Source organism: Protobothrops mucrosquamatus, unplaced genomic scaffold (genome assembly GCF_001527695.2).
Source record: "Protobothrops mucrosquamatus isolate PMUCROS unplaced genomic scaffold, P.Mucros_1.0 scaffold863, whole genome shotgun sequence".
Taxonomy (NCBI): Eukaryota; Metazoa; Chordata; class Lepidosauria; order Squamata; family Viperidae; genus Protobothrops; species Protobothrops mucrosquamatus.
In genome coordinates, this window is record NW_015387118.1 from 108,022 (window position 1) to 132,537 (window position 24,516).

General features: G+C 37.6%; 1 protein-coding gene across 2 annotated transcripts in view; it reads right to left on the minus strand.

Annotated features, from left to right (window-relative positions):
• Window positions 1-369: 369 nt before the first annotated feature.
• The window catches only part of SLC12A8 (solute carrier family 12 member 8), a 71,436-nt gene continuing 47,289 nt past the window's right edge, over window positions 370-24,516 (minus strand). For both annotated transcript variants that reach the window (XM_015819130.1, XM_029284716.1), the window contains 8 exons: window positions 19,979-20,066; window positions 17,487-17,574; window positions 11,850-11,996; window positions 9,717-10,398; window positions 8,284-8,381; window positions 6,768-6,885; window positions 5,519-5,579; window positions 370-1,643 (listed from right to left, as the gene is read on the minus strand). In XM_015819130.1, coding sequence (XP_015674616.1) covers window positions 1,478-1,643; window positions 5,519-5,579; window positions 6,768-6,885; window positions 8,284-8,381; window positions 9,717-10,398; window positions 11,850-11,996; window positions 17,487-17,574; window positions 19,979-20,066 — 1,448 coding nt within the window. In that variant the 3' untranslated portion in view covers window positions 370-1,477. The remainder of the gene's footprint in view (window positions 1,644-5,518; window positions 5,580-6,767; window positions 6,886-8,283; window positions 8,382-9,716; window positions 10,399-11,849; window positions 11,997-17,486; window positions 17,575-19,978; window positions 20,067-24,516) is intronic.

Sequence of the window (24,516 nt, forward strand, 5' to 3'; positions counted from 1 at the left end):
TAGTGTTTTTTATTACTTAGAAATCGAATTTGGCAATGTTACTTTACTGGCATCAGATTCCAAGTCGCTTTACCAAGCACATAAATTCTTGTCTCAAAGGTGCTTTTTGAAAAGGCAACTGGACTGATTTCCACCCCCCCCCCCCAGGAAGAAGATGTTTCACTTCTCATTTAAGAAGCTTCACTGGTTCTGGCAGGATGGTGGGGTTAGTTCTAATCCTTCCATCACCTCCACCCTCCTGCTAGAACTGATGAAGCTTCTTCGTTGAGAAGTGAAATGTCTTCTTCTTCCTTGGGGAGGGGGGAACAGTCCAGTTGCCTTTTGAAAAAGTACCTTTGAGACAACTATGACTTGGATGACTGAGAATCTCCACAGACACATAAATTCTGCTCACACATTTCACTTTGACAGCTCACCTACAGGCCATGTATGTAACAGTCCTGATGTCAAAACATGGGGGACTAACCATGGATTTGACAGCATTAACCCAAAGAAATCTCTTAAAGTGTTCCTTTTGTTTGTTTACCATAATCAGATGTGAACAATACAAATGAGTAATGTATTGTAGCTTTAAAGAATTTTAATATTACTCTTTGAAGCATTTGAGGATCTGCTCTTTACAGTATACTGTGTAGGTTTTTCCATGATAATAAATTACAAAAATGTATTAATATCTCATTATACAGCATCCTGGGCAAGACCTAGAAGGCATGGGAAGTCTGAAGACTAAAGTGCAATTTAAGTTTTATGTCACAGCTAATTGTTTTGTGCCTAAATTTTGAAATATAAATAAGGAAGAGTCAGTATGAGTTTAAAGTATTGTTCAGGACAACTGCAAGATTCGGAAAAGGTATTAGGAAACTCAGCTTTTCTACCTATAGTAAACACTTGCATTGGTTGTCCATAACGTCTTTCTCTCTTTATATCCTGTAATTCAGGATGCCCCTAAATTCTTCAATTCACTGACCTCTTCATTAAGTTTCAGATTGCTGATCAACCCCCAAATGTTTACTACATGAAAATAATTTAATAAACACTACTTTAATGAACAGTGCAACAAATAGCAATATTAACAACAAAACCAATGGATAGTCCTACTGATCTTTGGGCGATGAATACCAACCACTTTGGAGAAGCCTGGTGCAACTCTAGATTTCAGAAGGACCTGCCTGTGGAATGGAATTTGGGGTGGCCTATGTCCTCTAGCAAATACAGGTAGTGTTACAAAACCACGTTCTGTTTTAGACTGATAGTTATTGCACAAATCTATCCGATGCTCTGGAATGAAAACCCAGATCCTCTTTTTAGACAGAGCAGGGTTTGAACTTGCCTGCCGCTCCTTCCCCCTGACTCCCCTTAATTGGAAATTTCAGTATTCATTAGGATCAGTTGGGAAAAGGGCAAGCCTTTTAATCAGGTGGTATGTCTGTAGTCAGAGTCTTTAATTGGCTGGTAAAGTGAATGGCACGTAGCTCTCTCATTGGAACTGATGGACCAACTCTTCTCGGGTGATAACAGAGGAATGATGGTAACGATCCCGGGAAGCAAAATCTGTATTCTCTTCAGTGAGTTGAGTGGTCTCCATGCCAACTGTTGCAAAGGTCGGTGTCACAACAAATCGCTCCTCCGGGGATGGCCTTCCCCTGCAAAACAAAAGAGCACAAAACCTTCAGTTGCCCCATTGTTTCCCAATAGATCTGCAGCTGCACTCTGAACTATGTAAATAAAACAAAGAAAGAATGCATTCTGCGAAGCACCCCAAAACTTCACTCCAGAATGGAATGCCAGCTTTTTCTTATGGCTCTAGCATTTGGCTAGAATTCTTTCTTACGTAACAGCTATTCTAAAAACATGCAAGAAGGTTTTTTCTTTTCCACACATATTTGCTCCTTCTCATTTATTGCCAAGTACTTTAGCTGCTCTGATCCACGCAATTAGAAGATGGAGGTTTGTTCCTGTTACAATGTATGCTTTATGGCAAAGGACCAACCTCTTAACATGATGCCTGCTGCTTCCAAACATTCCTTGTTAGCAGGCAACAGTGCTGAGAAAAAAGTGAGAGGGGAAAAAATGAACTGCTCAGAAAGCTTATTGTGTACAATCCACACAATGACCTCCGTCTAATACAAATCCTCTTCTGAATAGGAATATTGAATATCCATGTTTAGACTTTCATATTTCTCTTTAATTTTCAAAGTCTGTATTTTTTAATTTGACTTCTTCACTCCTTAATGCTTTGATCTTTTGTTTAACCTCTTTTCTATTCTTTTAAAATAGTGTTTTGTTAATTCCCTTTAAACTAAACATTTTTTAAAAAAAAACCTTAGCATAATGTTCAATTACATTCACCCATTTCTGACAGTAAAATAGCATTTTCCATACTATATATCACTCGCTAGAGTGGGGGGGGGAAGCTGTAATTAGCCATGAAGGTCTACTTCAAAAGTTTAAAATGACACACATTCACACACAGTGGTTAGACAATTTGTTTTAATAATATTGAACAAACACAGCTGCTGGAAAGCTCCTTTCACTTATCATGTTCCCCAAGTAATGACATAGCAAGATAGATGTAGCAAGATAGCAATATATTATTCCTGGGTGTTCCCAGATCACCAGCCGGTCTTGAGTGAACAAAGCACTCCAGCTAAAGACTCTGAAAACTAACTGTGGAAACCAAATTAACCAGGATCTTTTTGCTTTGAATTAACATTCAGTGGTAAGCTGCTTCCGTTTTGTTTTTTAATGGGAAATGGTACACCAATGTTATAAGTAAAATAGGCCCTGATCCAATGCAAGCATATCTGGGCGAGATTTGGGAGTGGGCAAGGTAAGCCAGGCTGTTTGTTATCAATGTCCTGGGTTCATATTCTGGCAACGATTGTCCAAGGAACATTCTCAGCTGCTCTATAGCTAAGAACTATTTTTATAGCCACAAAATACAGTCTATTGTAATTTGAATGCTTACCTCCCTCATAGATAGTTTCTGAGAGGGGAGATATCTAGATTTTTACTTATATATTGTTTCAATGTCTTGCAGTTCTTGGGTAATTAATAAGAAACTTCTTATTCATTCTTTGTAAACAATTGTCGATTATAAATTCCTTAAAATATAGTTTCAGGACATACACAGAAAGACAAAATTAGGAGGATGATTAGAGGCACTAGATGTCTATGGAGATTCTCAGTCGTCCAGGTCATAGTTATCCCAAAGATGCTTTTTCATGAGGCAACTGGACTTTCTTGTTTTTCTTTGAAGACGTTTCGCTTCTCATCCAAGAAGCTTCTTTAGTTCAGCTCTGAAGAAGCTTCTTGGATGAGAAGCGAAACGTCTTCAAAGAAAAACAAGGAAGTCCAGTTGCCTCGTGAAAAAGCATCTTTGGGATAGAGGCACTAGAAAACAACACTTTTAACATGTGTTAAAGGGAATTGGCAGAGGTTAAGGGAATTGGCAGAGGTCTCCAAAACGTTTTTAATATCTCTATAAAGCTACTAGAAGAAATAATACAAAGGTCCGAGCCAAACTGTTATCCATAATGCAGATGATCTCTCTGTCTTTTACATTTACTCGCCCTCGGGAAACTGCACAACTTTCCCGTGGAATGAACTTTGTGCTGTATGAGAAGGCACACTGCTGGAGCTTGGTAACTACTCAGAGTTGGGTCATATTGCCCTACAAAATAATTAAGCAGTTCTGAATTGTAGAGTTCTCAAGGGGTTACCAGAAGCTTAAGAGTGCTTTTTAACCTTGGTTCAGTTATCCTCCGTTTCTATCACCCAGAGCAGGCTATGCTAATGTCTTTGAAGATGATTTGGCACTTCAACTGATATGACAGTCTAATTGTTCGGTAGGATGACAGCAATCAGAACATGAGCATCTCTGTTGCACTAATGGTAGTCCTCTACTTACAACCTTTCATTTAGTGACCATTCAACAGCACTGGGAAAAAAAGTCTGACCGTTTTTCATATTTACAACCGCTGCGGCATCCCTCAGGGTCACATGCTCAAAATTCAGCTGCTTGGCACCTGGCCTGTATTTAGGACAATTGCAGTGTCCCTGAGTCATGTGATCATCATGTTTTGAGGCCTTCAGGCAAGCAAAGTCAGTGGGGAAGCCAGATTACACTTAACAACCGTGTTACCCATTTAACAACTGCAGTGATTGACTTAACAACTGGGGCAAGGAAGGTCGTAAAATGAGGCAAAATTTGCTTAACAACTGACTTGCTTAGCTATGGAAATTTTGGGTCTCAACTGTGCTCATAAGTCGGGAATTACCTGTTCGAGTCTTGTCTTGCACTAGATTTCTGAGCCCAATATAATGTTCAGTCTTTTAACCAGGAGCCACAAGTTTGTTTTTTTTAAGTTTACAAAATTTACAAAATTCACAGAGAAAACAAATGGAGATGTAGAGATTCTCAATAGGAGCAAAGTGCTTCCATATGTCTTAGCATGTATTTAGTTACTTCAGAAATGGCTTTCACTATTAAATAAGTGCATCAAGGCTTCACTGGGCAGTTTTATAGGGCCAGAAAGCAAGACAGAAAGTCACAGGGCTGAAGTTCAGTGATATGATCCAAGGACAGTCAAGGGGCTGACCGTTACCCCTGCCTAAATCATATATAGCTGAGCCATCGAGAAGACATCTTTTACTACTATTACTTTGAGACTGTTTAGGTTCTCCTGCTTGAGCAGGGGGCTGGACTAGAAGACCTCCAAGGTTCTATTCTATTCTATTCTATTCTATTCTATTCTATTCTATTCTATTCTATTCTGTTCTCTTTTGGCATTAACAGCTGAAGCCCTGCTTCAATGCCAGACTGACTCCGCAGGCACTGCAAAGTGGCTCATGAAGGAAGGACCCACATTGGTTGCTGCTGACATAGTTGCTGCCCAATAGTTGCAGGCATTTTGAAGAAGTCTTATGATTTTTTAAATTTATTTCTTAATCCTTTAAAGGATTTTTAGAGGTAGAAACAGTTAATATTCAGAGTTCAGTATTTTAGTAGTGCTTAGTAATAGGGTTTTGTACTGTACTCAATCACACATTTAATTTTTGGCTTCTTATTTAGTAAAGTTCTAAAATTTTTGTAGCTCAAACTTGTTATTTCATAATTGCAAGTGAGTCCTGTAATGCACTAAATGAGATTTTTTTATATATACAAGGGCTTTAAACTTCAGGGATTTTGTTTTTTCATTACAAATTCATTTGTGACTATTTAAAATCATGGTTATCAGCAGTGCTTTTTTTGTAAAAAAAAAAAAAAAAAAAAAAAAAAGGTGCCGGAACTCACACACGTCATACAACCCGCCTTGCCTACCCTACAAGGTTCCATCCAAAAAAGGTGCCGGAACTCCGTTCTGGGCGTTCTATGAGAAAAAAAGCCCTAGTTATCAGTAACCAATCCTAAATTCCATTAGACTCATCATCAATTGTTTCTCAGTAAAAGCTAGTAGCTTGAGTTGCTCTCTACAAATTAGAGAGAGCGTGGATTTTCTTAGTCACCAAAACCAACCTGCAGGCATTAAGCAAAAGGAGTTTAATCCACTTGAAAAGGCTGAAATTAGCTGCTGCACCTGTAGAAACAAGAAACAAATGCAGATGATTGCAACTGTGCAAAATGTTAAAGAATGGCGCTAGGCAAAACATGTTAGCACAAAGGAAGTTCCTGTCTTCAAAGTATTAAAGCAGCTGTGTATTTTGGAGAATTTGGACACCTGTTTTCTCCAAAGGGAACATCTCTGAGGGGAAGAGTTACAAAAACTAAGAGTCCTTCTTTAAGCCTTAATAATTGAAGTTAGTTTGAGTAAGTTTAACCATAATAGAAATGCAGCTCTCCAAGGTTCTTCTTAAACTAAATTTAATTAAGCAATGCTGGCTCTAAATATTACCTATATTAGGAGACTTTCTAACTTTTTCTCCATGGTGCAATGCTACGTTTCTAAAAGTTGAGAAAAGCTTAACCTTTATTTTGAATTGCAATTTTCAGTATAATTTATTATACCTGCGTAGAAAGCAGCAAAAAATAAATTAGTTGTTCCCAAATATTTTTTAAAAGCCTTTTTAAAGATTCTGCTGTCAAATATTGTTTGCAAGCTAGCTGAAACTGAAAAATGGAAGCATTGTCAACACTTGTGTTCACACCACTGCACTTGTAATTCAAGAAGGACAAAATTAAGGTTGATAGCTTTAATTCAGTGATTCTTCAGGCTGGTGTCAGTTTTTATAAAAGATAGCCACTGAGGTTGTAACTGGAAAAGTGGAAAAGATCCGCATTCTTTTTAAGTCAAATATGATCTTACAATCTGCTGGTATTATATTTTGAATTCATGGTGCTTTTTCTAATCTGCAGTGCAGTAGTTAATTTCTATTAATGTAAAAACTATTCTAGAAATATTTAATTCTCTTTACTTTCTATCTCAGTTTTTAACAACCCCATCATTTCTAAAAAAATAGGTTATTGTCCTAAAACCAAGTTGACAATGAAGAATAGGCAACTTCATTTTCATCTGCTCAAACTTTATTCCACATTCATTGAATATTGTAGGCTTCATTTTTACCATCTTGAATGATTCAGAATAAGACAAATTTATAAATGGAAGTAAAAACTTTAAAGGACTTAAATTTATCTACAAGTGAGATGAGGAGAAGGTCAAAGAATATGAGGCAGACCCAGAAAGAGATGGAGAGGCAAGAACCAAAACGGAGGAGGAGGAGGAGGAGGAGGAGGAGGAGGAGGAGGAGGAGGAGAAGAAAATATTTACCAGGTGGTAGTCCTGGACTTGCTTTGCCAATGTAGAAATACAAAATAATTGCTAATCCCAAATTAACGAGAGTATAAATCCACTGAATAACAAACATAATGGCTAATGAAACTATTGCCTGTAAGAAAGAGAATATTTATGATTAAGCTGTGATAAATTAAATTTAGCTGCTTTTGTTATTAGAATGTTCCTATTTCTGTGGGAAACAAAGTAAGCACTTTACATTCAAAGGCGGATAAGATGTCTTAGCATGTTCTACTTCTTGCCTCATTATTGGCACGATTTCAAAGAATTTTTGGTGCAGGTAAACGAAAAATTATTTAAGTTATTGGGTGAGTAAGTCTTGGGGACATGAAATCTTTAATACCAGAGGCTATACAGTATATCTTTCAGGACCAATTCTTGTCAATTTCAACTTGTTATTAGAGTGTTTGAATTTCCAGAGACAGTTGAACCATATGGGAAAGACAGCATCAGCTCTCAAATTTAATCTGTTTTGTTTTGTGGGCAGGAATGTAAAGATATGAAACCAATGATGTTGCAACAGATTAAGGGTGCATTTTATCCATCTGATACCAGAACTGACCAGGAGAGGCTTCTGGGAAACTTATCCAACCAGATATGAAAATATTAGCTGTCATTCCTAGCAATTGTTATTTAGATGCAGAATGTCTGTAAAGATGAAATATCCAGGTAGTTATTAAAAGTTAAATGCTATTGACCGAGTCCCCCATTATTTTGTACAATAATCATTTTAAGTCTTAGCATTTTAAATGATGTTAAGATATCTCAACTAATAGCCATAGCCAATGCCAGGAAAATTAACCTAGTTATGTGGTTACATGTATGAACTTTTTCATCTTGATTTTTACACTGAATCATGCTGCATCTCATCCAATCAATGGATAGGCCTCTGGTCACGGTATGCCTTAATTAGCCACACTATCTGGAATCATACATGTTGCAGTCCCACATATACCGGCAACATGAAATTAGGGAGGTCTAGAACAGGCAACTTAATTATTTAGATTACATCAACTTCCTGATCTGAAGCATCACACCGTGTTGTGACTTATCCTAATTCTATTTTTTTTCTTTTTCACACTTTATTTTGACCTAGAATAGGAATGCAAACTGCTCACATTTTTTTTTCAGCTACATGGCTCCTATCTAGAAACCCTGTTTCTTTTTTATTATTATTTTATACTACTTTGGATTCAAAAGCACGGAGCATGCTGGGTTTCATATTTAGCACCTGTCTGTAAGTCCTTAAAGCAGATTCTTGTAATCACATGACTCTCTCCATAGTTGTTACACAGTCCTCAGAAAATATGTGTTTGTTTTGGTTTGGTTTGAAGGATTGCAGTGACGCATCCTTTTGTCTTTGAATCCAAAGAGCTGCAAAGTCCTATTCTATGCATAATGATTTGAAGTCTACTACTGGATGAATAGTAACATTCATAACTTCTTGCCTGCCATGTTACAAAGAGGTTTGAAATATTAGAAGGTGACTCACACCAAGCAAGGAAACCCGATGATCACAAAGCTTGGAATAGAAAGAAACTGGTATTTTCTGAATTTCTAATTCTTGGCTTTGTTGTTTTAGATTTAAACCTGCAGGACAAGAGAGAAAAGAAAGCTTTCAAAAATAAAATAAAATATAAGAGGGATACATTCAAAAGTGACCTTTGTGTACTTCTAAAACAAACCAAACTCCACTAGGGATTGAATAGTCTGCCTGAATCAACAAAAAACAAACAAACCATTTTACTTGTAATTTGGCACAATTTTACCTTTGATTCCCTTTCAGAAATTTAGAGTTGAAGAACGAAAACTCCTAGTTCCAACTCACCCAACCCTCTTATCTCTTTCAGAAAATCCCCCAGATTTGACTTTCTCCCTTTTCTAATCTGAAAAATCAGAAAAATCTTAGTCGTGTATTCCGCTTTGAAAGAAACAGGTTTTAGGGAGGTGGGTTCTACAGTTGCATGCAAACATTTAGGCACTCCTGGTCAAATTGTATGTTCCTAAGTCAACAAAGACAGGTACAACATTTCACAATGTAAAATTAAACAGGACATCTTTCTGCATATTGAAATGCATATTACATTTCTCTTTGGAAATATTTCCAAACATTTTCTGAGTCTCTCGGTTCTTGCTTTTAGAATTTATTCCCACTCTTCCTTATTCCCATTCTTCCTTCCTTCTAGCTCGGTGTTTTGATTAGGAGATATTTCACTTAACATAGTTAACTGGGTGAAATTCCGTGTTCCGCAAGCAAACGTCTGCCTGTGCAGTAGTTCATCTCTTTCCATCCCCCTTGCCTGGCCTGATAATCAGCTTCAGACAAAGAAGGAAATTTGGAGCACATTTTGAGGGAATATAGGGGACCTCTACTGGCTCTACTAATGAAACAAATTCTAGCAATGGAAACACCCCAACTGGATTTCACCCAGAGAATGCTGCATGCCTCAGATTCTTTTTACACAATTCTATGCAGGTTTCAGATATGAAAAAAAAAATCCATCTAGGCAATATAATAAATTCCATTTTTAACTCAGAATTGTTTGGTGTAGACTACTACAGCCATTTGTTCTTACGCACTTCGGAATTAATGTTCCGGGTCTGAACATTTGGAATGTATTGCCACCCATGTAAAGATAAAAATAAATGCATCTCACATTGCTGTATGGATGAGGGATGCATATGTACAGCCCTGGAAAAGAGACAGTAAGCAATAAATTGTCTCGTAGTGAATTAACTCTGGGTTACTTTTCCATTGGCAAATTAAATTAAAACAGTCTCTGTGCTCAGTTGTAGAGAAAAAACAGTTTGTCACAAGGGATAACAGCCTGAACACATATAAATGATCATTTCCCTTACTTAAAAAAGCAAATGAGCATTCTTCATTTTCAAATACATAATTTAATGCGCTCCAAATCTTCTTACCCTCCATCTGTGGACTGGGGGCTTTTTGCATTTCATCCAAATGTCGGTCTCCATCATCTTCCTTCTGATTGTTTTTTCTAATAACAGATGGAGATGCATCATTTTCATTCACATCTTGGCAATTTGGCTGTGAAAAATGCTGCGCATTTTTGACACTGGATTCTAGGGAATCGTCGCAAGGCTCCTGAATATGAGCAATGTTGTTCTCGAGAGCCAAACAGAAGCTGTCTTCTAATGTTTGCTTGGCTGCCTTCTTTTGCTTTCTCTGCTTGATCACTTGAGCGGCATCCACATTAGTTTCTTTTAGTTCCAGATCAATTCCTGGGTCTTGATTGACCGGCTTAAAAAGGTGGTTCATATCTTTTGTGAATTCCAGCAAAGTTCCATCTGACCTCCGCTGATCTGTTCCATTTGATCCATAACAAGTTGCTTTGCTGAGTATCAAAGGTCGAGAGCAACTTAGCACAGCCCTGGCATCCTCTTGCCGCATCCTTTTGGAGTTCTGTTTAAGATTGTAGCTCATGGAGACTGAGAAATAGGAATAATCCACGGCAATATATGTGAGCATGAAGTTGATTGTAACTATCGGAGCAAGAACATTCACTTGGCCAATGAAAACGAAAGCCATGGTGATGAGGCTTGTTAAGCAGATTGCAGCCACTGGAGTTTTGTTTGGTCCTTTCTGTATTAAGAACAAAGGGCTAATTACATATGTTATGTATGGACAATAATCTGTCATAAAATATTTCTGGATAATGTTTAAATTATATATAAATCTGCTCAATGGTTTATTTCCTGGCCTACTGTATGTTCCAAACCCAGGGGCTTCCCTGAGATAAATCCTTATCTAAGAAAGAACAACAAAATGAGTTTGCTGACTGCCATTCTGAAGACCCATGTACTGAACAGAACAATAGTAGGGGTGCTCTCGCAACCTTTAACTCTTTGGATCCAGATTACAACATTTATGAGATTCCAGAATAGCCTGCATTTTGTTTCAGGATAATTAGAACTGTTGATCTTAGGAAAAAAAAAATAAGAGGTCCCTCTACAAAAATCTTTGCAAACTTTTCAACAACATCAGCAACAAGCTCATCTCGTATCCACTGAGCCATGAACATAAATTTGGTAACAATTTTCTGCACAAGTGTAAATTTTCTTTACAATTGTTTTGATCATAACTTTTTTTGCAATTCTATGAACTTCCTATTCTTACTTCACCAGAATACAACGGATTCTGCATTATTTCTTGACAATTTCTGTTGTGCCAAATCAATGCTGAATAATTTGATAATTCAACCTCATTTGAATATTTATTCAGATTTGTTTGCTTGTTTATTCATTCATTCAATTTCTATAGCCGCCCGTCTCAGTCAGTGACTCAAAATTAAGAGTCTGAAGCTTATTCGGCAGGCGAAATAGGGTAGGATTGTTAGAAGACTTAGTGTGAAAAGGAGATGAGAGAGGGATGCTTGCAAGTCTAAGGGTCATTATATCCAATTCTCTTAATGGGAAACCATAGTTGCCATTTATAGAATGAACTAAATTGAGCCACACTGAAACAATGTTTTTTTATGCAATACATTACTAATGTTTATTGATATCATACACTTTAAACAATGTCTCTAACATGTTTGAAGACCAGCAGTTCTGGAGAGAAGACTGACTCTATAGAGCAATGACGTCCAGTAAAAGACCCTGGGAAATTATTACACAAAGAGGACAGTGTATGGCACTACAGTAGCTTGGTTTGTTTTAAAAATTAAACAGAGGTATATGTTGAATGGTATTAGCAGTGTGGAATGAAAGTTCATTCTAAATAAACTTCATGATTTAGAAGTGTTTTTCAATATAATATCACAGCCTTTCTTATTCAGAACGATCAAAGGTCTAAACCAGGGGTAGTCAACCTTGGCTCTTTTATGACTCGTAGACTTCAACTCCCAGAATTCCTGAGCCAGCACAGCTGGCTCAGGAATTCTGGGAGTTGAAGTCCACGAGTCATAAAAGAGCCAAGGTTGACTACCCCTGGTAAACAATGCTGATCAGAGAGCTGCCTAGGGAAATCTATCATGGGTGACAAAATATCTATACACTGAAAATAAACAGAAAATGCCTTCCTTGTTTACTAACCCCATGTCCAAGAAATGCAAGAAGAGGTATCACTTTCTCTTGAGCAATGCACTGAAGGATTCGGGGTGCTCCATAGAGACCTCCCATACAAGATGCTAAGGATGAAATGTATAAACCAAGTAAGAATAAGAAGCCCACCAAGGATACCTAAGAAAAAGAGAGAAAGCATTTTTTTTTCTTGATTAATATTCGGAAGGCACATTTGACAAAAATCACTGTGGCTTACACGGATTATTGATATAATAACTACTACTACTACTACTACTACTACTACTACTACTACTTTATTGTCACTTTGAATGTACACCAATTGACATACATCAAAATGAAATTTCGTTGCATACAGCTCTCAAAGGGTCACCACCCCCGATATACACTCCTTGTTCGTGGCCAGCTCAAGTTTCAGATCGTCCATTTTAGTCTCTAGGGAGTGAACAATGGCAAACAGGACAGATGGAAACAGGACAGACAGGTCCATGACATAATACAATAACTAAGAAAATGACTCAGATAATTTGGTGCTCAAATCTCACCAGCCACTAGTAGAAGCATAATAACCTTATATCAAATTGGACCATCAGTCCATCTAGTTTAATACAGTACTGCCTACATTGACGATTGGTGATTTCCAAGAATTTTAGTCTGGATGCATTGCCAGCCCTATCTGTAGATGATAAGTATTAAACTTGAAATAGTCTGAACAGGAAGCAAACCCCACCCTCACTAGCATCGATGATGTTACCTAATTGGGTAATGAAACATCTGCAAGGAAACAACCAGGCTCAGAGAACATCAAGGTGTCCACAGTTCAGCCTTGAATTACAAATATTACCTGCTATAGTCTGAACGCAAGTATACTGAACTAAAGCCCTTTTGTTAGCAGACTTTTCTCAGTTTCATTCCCCATCAGAAATAAGGGAGTAACAGCATGCTTTACAATTTTGGCATAAGGATTTGTTCAGATAATGCATATACAAAACTTGAAGAACTGTGTTAAAAAATTGTCCTAATCAGTCACAAACCACTGAGAAGCACTTTGCTGCAAGAAAACATTAGCATTCTGTTGGTATTCTGTCCCTAATTAACAGCACAAAAGAATATACTTTAATTTGCTTTGCCCAGAGTAAAGCAACCCAATGGGAAAAGCTTAATTTATCAGCAATTTCAGAAGAAGCAGATATTTTATCCCATTTACATACCAGAACAGAGTTGCAGTCCAGGAGAATGTACTTACGTAATTTCATATAGACTAAATTCAGATAATATACTTTAATTAAATAACAAGTTTTTCTATGACATGTTTCAAATGAGATCCTCCAGCAAATAATTTTGGACAGCAATCTAAAGAGGCAGTTACTTCTGGATCACTTCAGTGGGGTATGCAAATTGAATAATGGATTTTTGCCCTTACTTTCCAAATTTAAATCTGCAAGATTTTTTTCTTCAAACAACAAAATCTAAGACTTTACAGTCCTATTCTTTTAGTGTTAGTTTGGTTGCAAGTCATATTGAGTTTATTGGGTGTTAATGCTAAGTAAGTGCACAGGTTTGAAGTGTTATCAAGATATTGTTTCCAACTCCTGGAACCTTTGATTATAATCCCTCTGGGCAATTTGTGCATGTTAACAAACAAAGCTAGTGCATTATTCCCTCTTTCTCCCCCTATTCTCTTTTATCATAGCTGAATGCTTCACCTTGGCATCCTGTTCTGCATGATTAATTTTTCCTCCTAGACAATAAAGCCCAAAATCCTGATGCAAAGGAAAGTAGGCCATATGGGATAATGTCTGTTAGTTCAAAACTCCAATCATATTTGTCCTATTTTCCAGGGATGATAAACGTGCCTTCAGTCTCTAGCTAGAAATCTGTGCTGCAAATAATTATAACCACCATAATTAGGAATGCCAAACAGTAACTGAAAATTGTGGGCTATATTATAACACAGACCTCTGAAGCTTTACTAAAGTCCTGTGCTCTACAGGACTTTAGTTGGTAAGTATTACAGTTAAATTTTGTTTCTGGTTAGGACAGGAGTCTGCTGCACAAGGAGTCCTGGAATTCATTTAAGATGTCAGAATTCATCAAGCTCCACCAAACCAAGCCAACTTTATTTATTTTTAATAAAAACTGTTACATACAAAGTACAGAGAAGATGTGGTGATAGTTGGGGAATATATGGAATATAATCTAATAAAAATAATTTGAAAATGGCATTGTCAGGTAACAGTACTTAGTGCTAGATCATGCTTTGTACATAATTGAAATGGTCACATTCAAAGTGCCACGATATTCCACTCACACTTTCTGGGGAAGATGCTTTTGCATTGAGACAGTCAAAAGTATATTTTCAGGTGCAACTCCTATCATATAGTGCTGACAAATTCTTCATTGTTACAGCTCATATATTCCTTTTTTCTCTGGATCAGGCTGAAGGTAAACCCTGAAGCTGAGTTGATGTGGATACATATGTTGCCATCAGAGTTTTTCCCTGGCCAATAAGTCCATCAGAGAATAGGTTCATGAAGGGGAGGGGTCCTTCTAGATTTATGGCTCTTGCTGTGACAGCAGGTAAAAACTGTGACTAAAGGGCCCGATCACCAACTCTTCTTGCATGTGGGCACCCTATCTGGGGCTCTACAGTAACTCTTTTATCACCATCTGATGGGATTACTGTAACAAACTCTTCTTGGGTCTATCATTAAAGACCATTAGGAAACTACAAAATGCAGCAACCCACAAACTTGTGGCTACCATAGTTGAGAGTGTATAGCACTGCTTTTCTACACTGGCTGCCAATTGGTTTTTCAAGTACAATTTAAAAAATAGAATAGAATAATAGAGTTGGAAGGGACCTTGGAGGTCTTCTAGTCCAACCCCCTGCTTAGGCAGGAAACCCTATACCATTTCAGACAAATGGCTGTCCAGTCTTTTCTTAAAAACTTCCAGTGTTGGAGCATTCACAACTTCTGGAGGCAAGTTGTTCCACTGATTAATTGTTCTAACTATCAGGAAATTTCTTCTAGGTTGCTTTTCTCCTTGATTAGTTTCCATCAGGTGCTTTGGAGAATAACTTGACTCCCTCTTCTTTGTGGCAACCCCTAAGATATTGGAACACTGCTATCATGTCCCCCCTTCATCCTTCTCTTCATTAAACTGGACATACCCAATTCCAGCAACCGTTCTTTATATGTTTTAGCCTTCAGTCCCTTGATCATCTTTGTTGCTCTTCTCTGCACTCTTTCTAGAGTCTCAACATCTTTTTTATATCGTGGATGCAGTATTCCAAGTGTGGCCTTACCAAGGCATTGTAAAGTGGTATTAACACTTCACGTGATCTTGACTCCATCCCTCTGTTAATGCAACCTAGAATTGCGTTAGCTTTTTTGGCCGCTGCAGCACACTGCTGGCTCATATTTAAGTGATTGTCCACTAGGGCTCCAGGAGCCCTCTCACAGTTACTACTATTGAGCGAGGGACCACCTATACCAGGGGTGTCAAACTGCCAGTCCGTGGGCTGGATGCATCACGTGGAAGCTGTGCCCACCACAGCTCCGGCAAGGGCAAAAAAGTCACGAAATGTCGCAACACGTCACGTGAAGTGGCAATTTTGACAACCCTGACCTATACTGTAAAAAGTTAGCTTGGTTTGTTTTTCGCCTACAGCATTGCTATCAGTACCAGAGCAGCCGATTTGATCAAGTAGAAAGAAGCTACTATTGATGGAGATATCTGGAGAGCTAAAACAAGGGGGTGCTGGTTTTCTATTCTGCAGAACAGTTTCCTCACTGAGATCAGGCTTGCTTTTTCTTGCTAATATTTCAGAAAATTTTAAAGGGCAAGTTATGATGGACAGCCTTCTCCTGGTTTTGTTAAGCTATTTATAGTCTCTTTTTTATGGTCTGTACTTTTTTGTTTGGGTGGGTTTGTTTCACTGTTTATGACTGTATTGATTTTTATCTGGTTTTATACTGCCTGTAAGTCACCAATTGTGATGGGGTAGAAATGAGATTAATAAATAAATATAAATAAATAAATATCCAAATTGCATTTGAGAATAAAAGTCTTCCTGAAAATAATGACATACATATCCTATCGATGTGTAGAAATGGAAATTCTCCTGTGCATGGTGAAATCTAATTCTGCTGGAAGCAAATTGTAGTTTAATCCTCTTGTCACATTACAGCAGTTTCTTCTGCACAAAATGGAAATAAAGCTCCCCTTTCTCATTTTGCTTCATGATGCATAAAGATGGATGCAAGAATTCCATTGAAAACAAATTGCTAAACATTTGCTTTCCCCAAAAGAAAAGTGTAGACTGATCTTCCATATTGCCTGTATTCCCTCTGTTTATTTAAAGTAACATCTATGCATATGTCTTCTTATTATATCTATTAAATACACATTCTGACAACAAAGCCAGCCAACACTGAATAGGAACTGAATTCTCAACTAGACAGGGGATATAGCCTTGCCATATAAAGCAAGAGAAATCCATGAATAATAGCTTCTGCCTACAAATTGAATGCAGGACTACCCAGGCACACCGTGTGATGTATTTCCTGGTTAGGTATTCAACTTATTGGGTGAGTCAGTCATTCTTTGTCAGCTTAATTTATTTTACAGAGTTGTTAAGACAAAATGAAACAACCCCACTCTTGTTGTTCTGAAATACTGGCAAGAAAGGCAGGATTGCAACTCATGGCAATAGTTGAGGAGATGAATCTTTGAGTCAAAAGATTTAAAAAGCCTACTAGGCACATGCAAGCACCAGGAGCACAATCTGATATTCTCAAATGTATATTTGAGAATCTGGTAGACTGTTATAGAGTCTGGGGGCCACAGACTAATAACCAATGGTTTGAAATATTTTTTTTTCTATTCTCTGTATGATAAATTTTTTTTCATGTCATACAACCTGTCTCTCTATGTACCAGCTTAATGTCATAAAATCTGATTTGAGGCTAAGTGAAAAATAAGGTGCAAGGCTCAGTTAATACAGTGGTAAGAAAGTAAAAAGACATTATATTATGTCTCATGTCATATATACATACTGTGTTTCCCCAAAAATAAGACCCGATCTTATATATTTTTTGCCTCCAAAAGAGGCACCAGGTCTTATTTTAGGGGGATGTCTTACCCTCTTATCTCAGGACCACCACAGCCAGGCCACAGCAGAGTTCCCCAACGTTTCTGGCTTTGCGGACTGGTGTGTGGGGGGGGGAGGGAATGGTGCCACATGAGGGTAAGTGCACACATGCACGCACCCAACTCCATTTGTGTGAGCGGCCTGCTGGTCAGCAAATGGAGTGTGCACATGCGCTCGCCCACTGCTTGCGCAAATGAGAATGCATGCGCATGCATGCTCTCCAGCCATTTCCGTGGACCAGTTGCAAACCACTCATGGACCACTAATAGGCCGCAGTCTACAGGTTGGGGACCTCTGCCCTAGAGGCTCTCTCCTAACTATGGGAATAACTTTGAAGCATATCCATGGAGCTATAGGTGAGAGGAGGTTGTACTCCTTACCGTTGATTCTGAGAAGCAGTTTGGTCAATAGATAAACATTAATACTCTTCATTGGGAGACCACATAATTTAATTCAGAATTAAAATATTTGCCTTATGTATTCAAAGTTACCTTTTCTGCTATCATAAAATTATAGCGGAGTGAGTCTCGGGTACAAATAGCTCCCAGTAAAAAAACAAAAACAATGTATAAAAACCACCTGCAAAGAAATAAAAAAAAATATCACAGCTTTTTTTAAAAATAACTTCCTTAATAGCATAAGCTGGTTCAGTAAGCAGTAAGTTTTCTTTGCTCTGAAAAATATTTTAATCATTTTAGGTAAAAATGTGGATGCAACTGAAATGGATGCAAGTTTGGAGGCAAATGCTAGAGGAACATGATTTCAATCTCACTCTCCAAGAATGGAAAGGCACGACCCAACTACGAATTGGGAGATCCAAAGTTGGAAATTCTCTCCCACATATAATTGTAACTTTAGGAAAATGTATTCTAACATAGTTCTGGTGCCTAGATTTCAATGGTAGAGGAGCCATTGATGTTGAAGGGGTACCTCAGTACTCAACTGCTTCAAAACTTGTCAAACTTGGTATTTGGTTCACTTTGACATGAAAGTACTGTCCTGGTACTTATTGTTTGTTTGGTATCGACGCTCTGCGATAGGAAAAGGGGGAATGGCTGTGGAGAATGGACAGGAAGTCAGCCATGTTGGGAAGGTTGCTGACAAAGAAAAGGGACAGACAAGAAACCGAAATAAAAGTTCACGTGGTAAGTCACATGATTTGTTTAGCACTCGTCATTTTTAGTACTCCCGGAACCAATTAATGATGAATACTGAGATACCATTGTACAAGGTAGTTCCACTGAGGAAAAGGGGCCAATCTATCTGTTAACGGGCAGATGTAGAAACATCAATTGTTCCTCTATCATCCAAATCTAACTCCTAGAATAGATCCTCAATTTATCAGTCAGGATCTATTTGCTTAGGACTAAGGATACATTGCTAAAACATTTCATAATTTTATGAATTATGTTTATTATAGTTTTTTATGATTGTATCAAAAATGATGCCTAGGAATTGAATTCAAATTAAATTGGATCCTAATAATATGTGATTAATTCTTGCACATTTTTGAAAACAACAATGTTCCTCAAAACAATTAAATCAGAGTCAGAGAGCTAAGGAAGCTATTTGTAGTTATCTTTTAATCAGATTATTGTGAAAAAGATAATTCATTGCTATCATGTATGTACCAAAAGCTGAACTGAGCAACCTAAACAAAAAGACAGGATATACTCCCTCAAAGATGCAATATAAAAGTTGGAGTATTGAAAACAACTAAAAATAGAAGGGAAGGGAAAAGGGACAAGAATGAGAGAACAGTAAGAAGGAATGTATTCATATATGCATATCAGACTAACACTGATTATGGTATCTAATTTGGGTAATGAAATGTCTGCAAGAAAACAGCCAAGCTCAGAGAGCACCAAGGACCCCTTATTTCAACCCTAAGCTACAAATATTCTCCTTTATTGGGATTTATTAAGACCAATGTTACACATTTTGTAACAACTGTAAATGTTGAAAATGTAAAAATGTAAATGGCTAAAAAGTAGTTTAAAGGAGAGAGGTGAGTCCATATAATGAGGGGGATTACTACAAGGTTGTTTTTCTTTTCTTCAAGATTGACTGAACCTTTCATCCTTCCGAGATCGGTAAAATGAGGAGCCAGATTGTTGGGGGCAATAAGCTGGCTGAGTAAACTGCTTAGCGGGGGCTGTAAAGCACTATGAAGAGGTATATAAGTCTAAATGCTATTGCTATTCTTGTTGAAACCCTCCTGAAACCATGCTCTGGCTTACGAATATAATATGATTAAGGCTCATAATCTTCTTTACATGCTCACACATAGCATACCATTCAGCAATTGGATCTAACTTCTCTAAGCCTACAAAATATTAGATCCTGATGTTTAACTGCTGTGTTATGAAGTAGCTATCCAGCAAGGAATGTACTCAAGTCTTTAAGTCCTGTCTCACGTTCTCTGACTACAACTGAAATCATTCATCTGTAAAATGAGAAAATATCATATAAACATCAAGGTACCCCATTTACTTTGTGGCGAGATGGGCAAACAAATCTAATGAATTACTAATGAATCCGCAGCAGGCAATGGGCCTGCTTTAGTTAAGAATCCTTCCTAAAAATCTGTGTGCTATAAAATGTATCTAGGGATTTGTAGGGAGCATAAGAAAAGACAGCCCATATCTTACATGTCACTTATGTACTAGGAAAGACAGCTAATTATTTATTTGTTATTTTTATTGACCAGTCTTAAATTTATTCTGAAAAGGTATATGTTCCCTAAATTTGGAAAGGTGAAAAAGATGGGAGGATATTAACTAATTTATCTCTTTGTAATATGTCCAGGGCAGAAAGTGACCAGGGGTAAACAGCTGAATCCCTGCCAACTTTTATACAGAAGAGAGAGAAAAAGGAACGGTTATTATAATGGAAAATGGACTGACTGAAGAACAGAGATGAGCAGAAAGTTAGTTTGAGCAGAAAACAAATGCTTCATTTTTTTTTTATTTATAAGACTTACGAAATGCCAATGGCAGATAAAGATCCTATAGGGATATCCGTTGCGGGTTTCCTGAGATCCCCACTCATATTAAACCCAGCCATCACTCCTGCAATTTGAGCACACACAAAAACAAACACAACAGTGTTAGAGGGCTGTAAGACGATGACCTTTTTAAAAAAAAAAAAAACCAAAAAAAAAAAAACCCCAACCCTGGTGCACATACTGATATCGGTGCCATGTATACAGCTTCATGATTAAGCAGCTAGGTCTCCACTGGCAACAGGATGCTAACCACATACCCACAAAGAGATTCTTTGTTCTAAATTGGACAATGTACTAGAAGAAAGGCACAGATTTAGACAAAAACAGCTTATCTGAAAACTATCACTTGAAAACAGTCCCTTTCCAAATGCCGGCTAACACTGACCTTTCAACTAGGCTCCCCATTACATGAGTGGTTATCTCCATATACATGACAGATTCTGACACTTTCACAGGAAACTTTTGTTCCCTGTTTTTTTTTAAAACAATAAGCCTTCAGACTTATATTAATGTCTGACGACTCCTTACCTTTTGGAAAAGGTGGCTCTTTATACAAATAAGTAAATTAAATTAAAAAGTATTAAATTGAACTACAGGTAGTCAGTCCTCAGCTTACGACTACAATTGAGCCCAAAATTTATATTGCTAAGTGAGACAGTTGCTAAGGTGAATTTTGCCTCATTTTCAATCTTTTTTGCCACCGTTGTTAATTGAATCACTGCAGTTGTTAAGTTAATCACCCAGTTGTTAAGTGAATCTGGCTTCCCCATTGACTTTGCTTGTCAGGTCACAAAATGTGGTCACCTGACTCTGGGACACTACAACCGTCATAAATATGAGTCAGTTGCTAAACATCTTATCAGGTGACCATAGGGTTGCTATAATGCAGTGGTGGCGAACCTATGGCATGTGTGCCAGAGGCGACACTCAGAGCCCTCTCTGTCGGCACGCATGCCATGCCCCGGAGATGGCGAGGGTGACCGGGAGTGGTGGGACCGGGGTGGTTGGGTCAGACGGTACTGGTGGCGCCGGTGCGGGTGGGTCGTGGACCACTATTTATTCACCCAAAACCCAACGTCAAACCCGTGACCCAGAGATTTTCCAAGCGGTAGTGACGATATTACCAATACACTTTTTACCAGTACAGCGAAAAAAGACACGACAACATTGAAGCTTTGGTCACTAAATGAACTGTTGTAAGTCAAGGACTACCTGTATTTGCGATGTCACACTGAAATATTTAATAGGAAATGGAAATAATTATCCGACAATTCTAATATCATTTTATCTTTCAGTAAAAGAGTATTGAGCCATATTTGCAGCCCAAAGTCAATTAATAGGATCAATATCCACCATCTATTTAAGAGCCATCAATCAGTTAGATATGTCTTTGCCCAAATAGAGCTTTTGCTTTCTTTTAATTCACTCTAGTTCCAACCAGGAGATAATCCACAAGTGTTTGACAACTTATATAGTTCGATGCTTTCTACATTCATGCTCTGTTAAAGCGGTTAAGGCCTCCATAAGAATAATGAGTATCAACTATAAGTTTATGGGTCTTTTTATTAATACATAAGCTTTCACAATACTAATCATATTTATACAGATCACTGAATTCAGTGGGCCTTATTTCTGAGTAATCAAACTTAGGATTGCTGGGCAAGTAAAACACTTCAGTCAAAAATCATCAGACAGAGGAATATATTCCAGTTCACAAAATAAGTACTGTATATGGTAAATATTTGTATACATCCAAAACAGCTTAACAGTGTTTTAAAATCACCTATGATTCTTACTGATCTAACTGCAAAATCAACATATCCCAGGCCTACAAGTTTGCATTCAACTCATTTAACAGTTTTATTACTTGGATGATAAAAAGTCAGTTCTTAACTATCACATGATAAAATATTTGGGAAGAAAACTAGAGACTTCCTCTGAAATGCTTTAAGTACCAAGTATCAATTTTTAAGAAATGAGCTGTTTTGTTTGACGGTTTTGCTTATATAAGTATATAATAACATTAAATCATTACCTTTGTCTCTCTGGGGCACAAGGCAAACAAACATACATACAAAGAACAGAGGTATTCAGGGGAAAAAAAAAACACAAACGCTTCAATTTATAATAGTGCAATTGTTTCCCTTCAAGGAAATTGGAGCAAGGAGTGACTTAGCTCAATACTATGGATTAGCATCAATGAGATCGAATCATCACCTTGAATTCTGGTACAGTGCAATGAGGGCTAGAAAGAGCTTGGCCTGTGCAGCCAGAGATCAAACGGCTTCTGTGACACCACCAAATTTAGTTAAATTCTCATCCATTTTTATAGAGAATGGCTCTCTTGCCTACATTACTCAAGCTGCGTTCTCCCTCCCCGAGCATAAGAGCAAATCTATGTTTATTTTTTTCTAAAATGAAAAGAGACAAAGAAGCAGATAACAAACTACAGGAACAGAATCACCCACCTGAAATTTTTTTGCTGAGCAGCAAGCATGTGATAAAGCACAGATTTATAGAACTGTGTTAGCAGAAAAAGGTGCTAAAAATAATACCAATGCAGTTGTACCTCGACTACGACGTGATATAGAAAAAAATTTTTCAAAAAACGGACACGTATACTTGTACCTTACTGAAAGTAGGGAACGTAGAAAATGTAAGTAATATCTGGAAAATTTTTTTACCTTAGTAAACAAGTGATGGTCAATAGACCACCTACGTCAAATCAAAACATTTGCTCTCTCTTTATCCTCCCTTTGGCCACTGCATATTCTTTAGTAGATTTCAATAACCCCAGCCTTACTCCCTTCTATTATTATTGTTGTACCTTTGAGTCAGTATTTACTCCTGGCGACTGCCTGAATAAGTCCCTGCAGTTTTCAGAGTGGTTTGTCCTTGACTTGTCTCCTTCTTCTTGGAGCTGAGAGAGGAGGGACTGGGCCAAAGTCACTCAGCTGGATCTGTGACGAAGGCAAAGCTAGAACTAGAACCAGTCTCCCAGTTTATAGCCTGGTGCTTAACCACCACACCAAACTGACACTTCTAACACTTGTAACCAGTTTCAATTTCTTCTGACTTTAACCACTGCAGAAACACCTACCTTGATTATCTACTAAAATGCATTGCAATATGCACTGGGGATAAGCAAACTATTTTGTTTTGCACTCAGTTTTTTTTTTTAAAGATAGCTCTGTAAGAAAAACTCACAAGGCCATATGTCTGAAATATTTTTTACTCAATGATGCAAGAAAGCCATGATTCTTATCTCAAAAGCAGCTAGAAAAAAAAGGATTCTAGAGAAAAATTAAAGCAAGAGGATAAATCAGAACGTATTTTACATGCTCCATAAGCGAGGCAAGGACAAGGATTTTAGTCTTCCGAGTATTTGGACTTGTTCTGGAGCCCATCCTCAGGGAAATTCTCTCTACCAGAATGGTCCTGCAATTCTAGTGTGGTTACAGGTGCCAAAATCAATACACAGAGATAATCTGTATCCAACAAAAGATAGGCCAAATGGTTATGAGTCTAACACAATGTGCTGGAGATTAAAGAGCTTGAAAAGAAAATATGTCTTACTTAGTTCAAGATTAAGTTGTGGCAATTCAATCAGCAGTCGAAGTAATAAAAGGTAATTTGGATACTTTTAAAAGAATACTGGGTAATTTTACAGAAGTGCTGGGTGTGCCTATATGCTGAATTTTAAGCTGCCTGCATGTCTTTCTACTAACAGTCCAACAGAATATGCTGGAGCTAGAATAGTTTAAATAGGAATCTAAGAGAAGGAAGGAGTTCGGTGGAGAAATACATGCAGGAGATTAAAGTTTGAAAAGAAAATATGGACGTTTGTGTGGTACTGCATTTCAGAATGTTCTGGGTACAACAAAATGTGATATACAAGTATTAAAATTAAAGAAATAAAAGTGAAGTGATAGGTCTCTGCTGGGGTAGGGAAGGGGGCCAAGTGAATAAAAAGTGAAGAACTGATGTCACAATGCCGAACACTGAGTAATGTACTTGCATTTTTAAATATAATGATAGATGCTTGGTAAAAACTTGAAAAAGAAATCAACAGAATTAAAAAGTAGGCACAACACATCAACACTGTACAGCAGGGGTGGGCAATTAATTTTCCTCAGGGGCCACATGAGAAACTTGGGCTGTTATAGAGGGCCACCGCAGCCGTCTCCCCCACCCTGCTGCAGTCATGGACTGAACAGGGACAGCCAAAGGGCTGGACGTAACCTGTGGGCTGTAAAATGCCCAGATCTTTTATACAGGGTGTTATGAATCTATGGTATACAGATCTGTTATGAATCTATGGTATATAAAGTTTCACACAACTATTTCAATAAAGGGTGACCATATTTCATTGCAATTATGCACACATATAATCTATTTCTGTAAACAACTTGTTTATAAGTCACAAATAATATGAGATGTTCAATCCGCTGAGTAATAGGGGCTACAAATTTATTTTTCAAATGTTGACATTTTTTCTGTCATTGTGGTTAGTA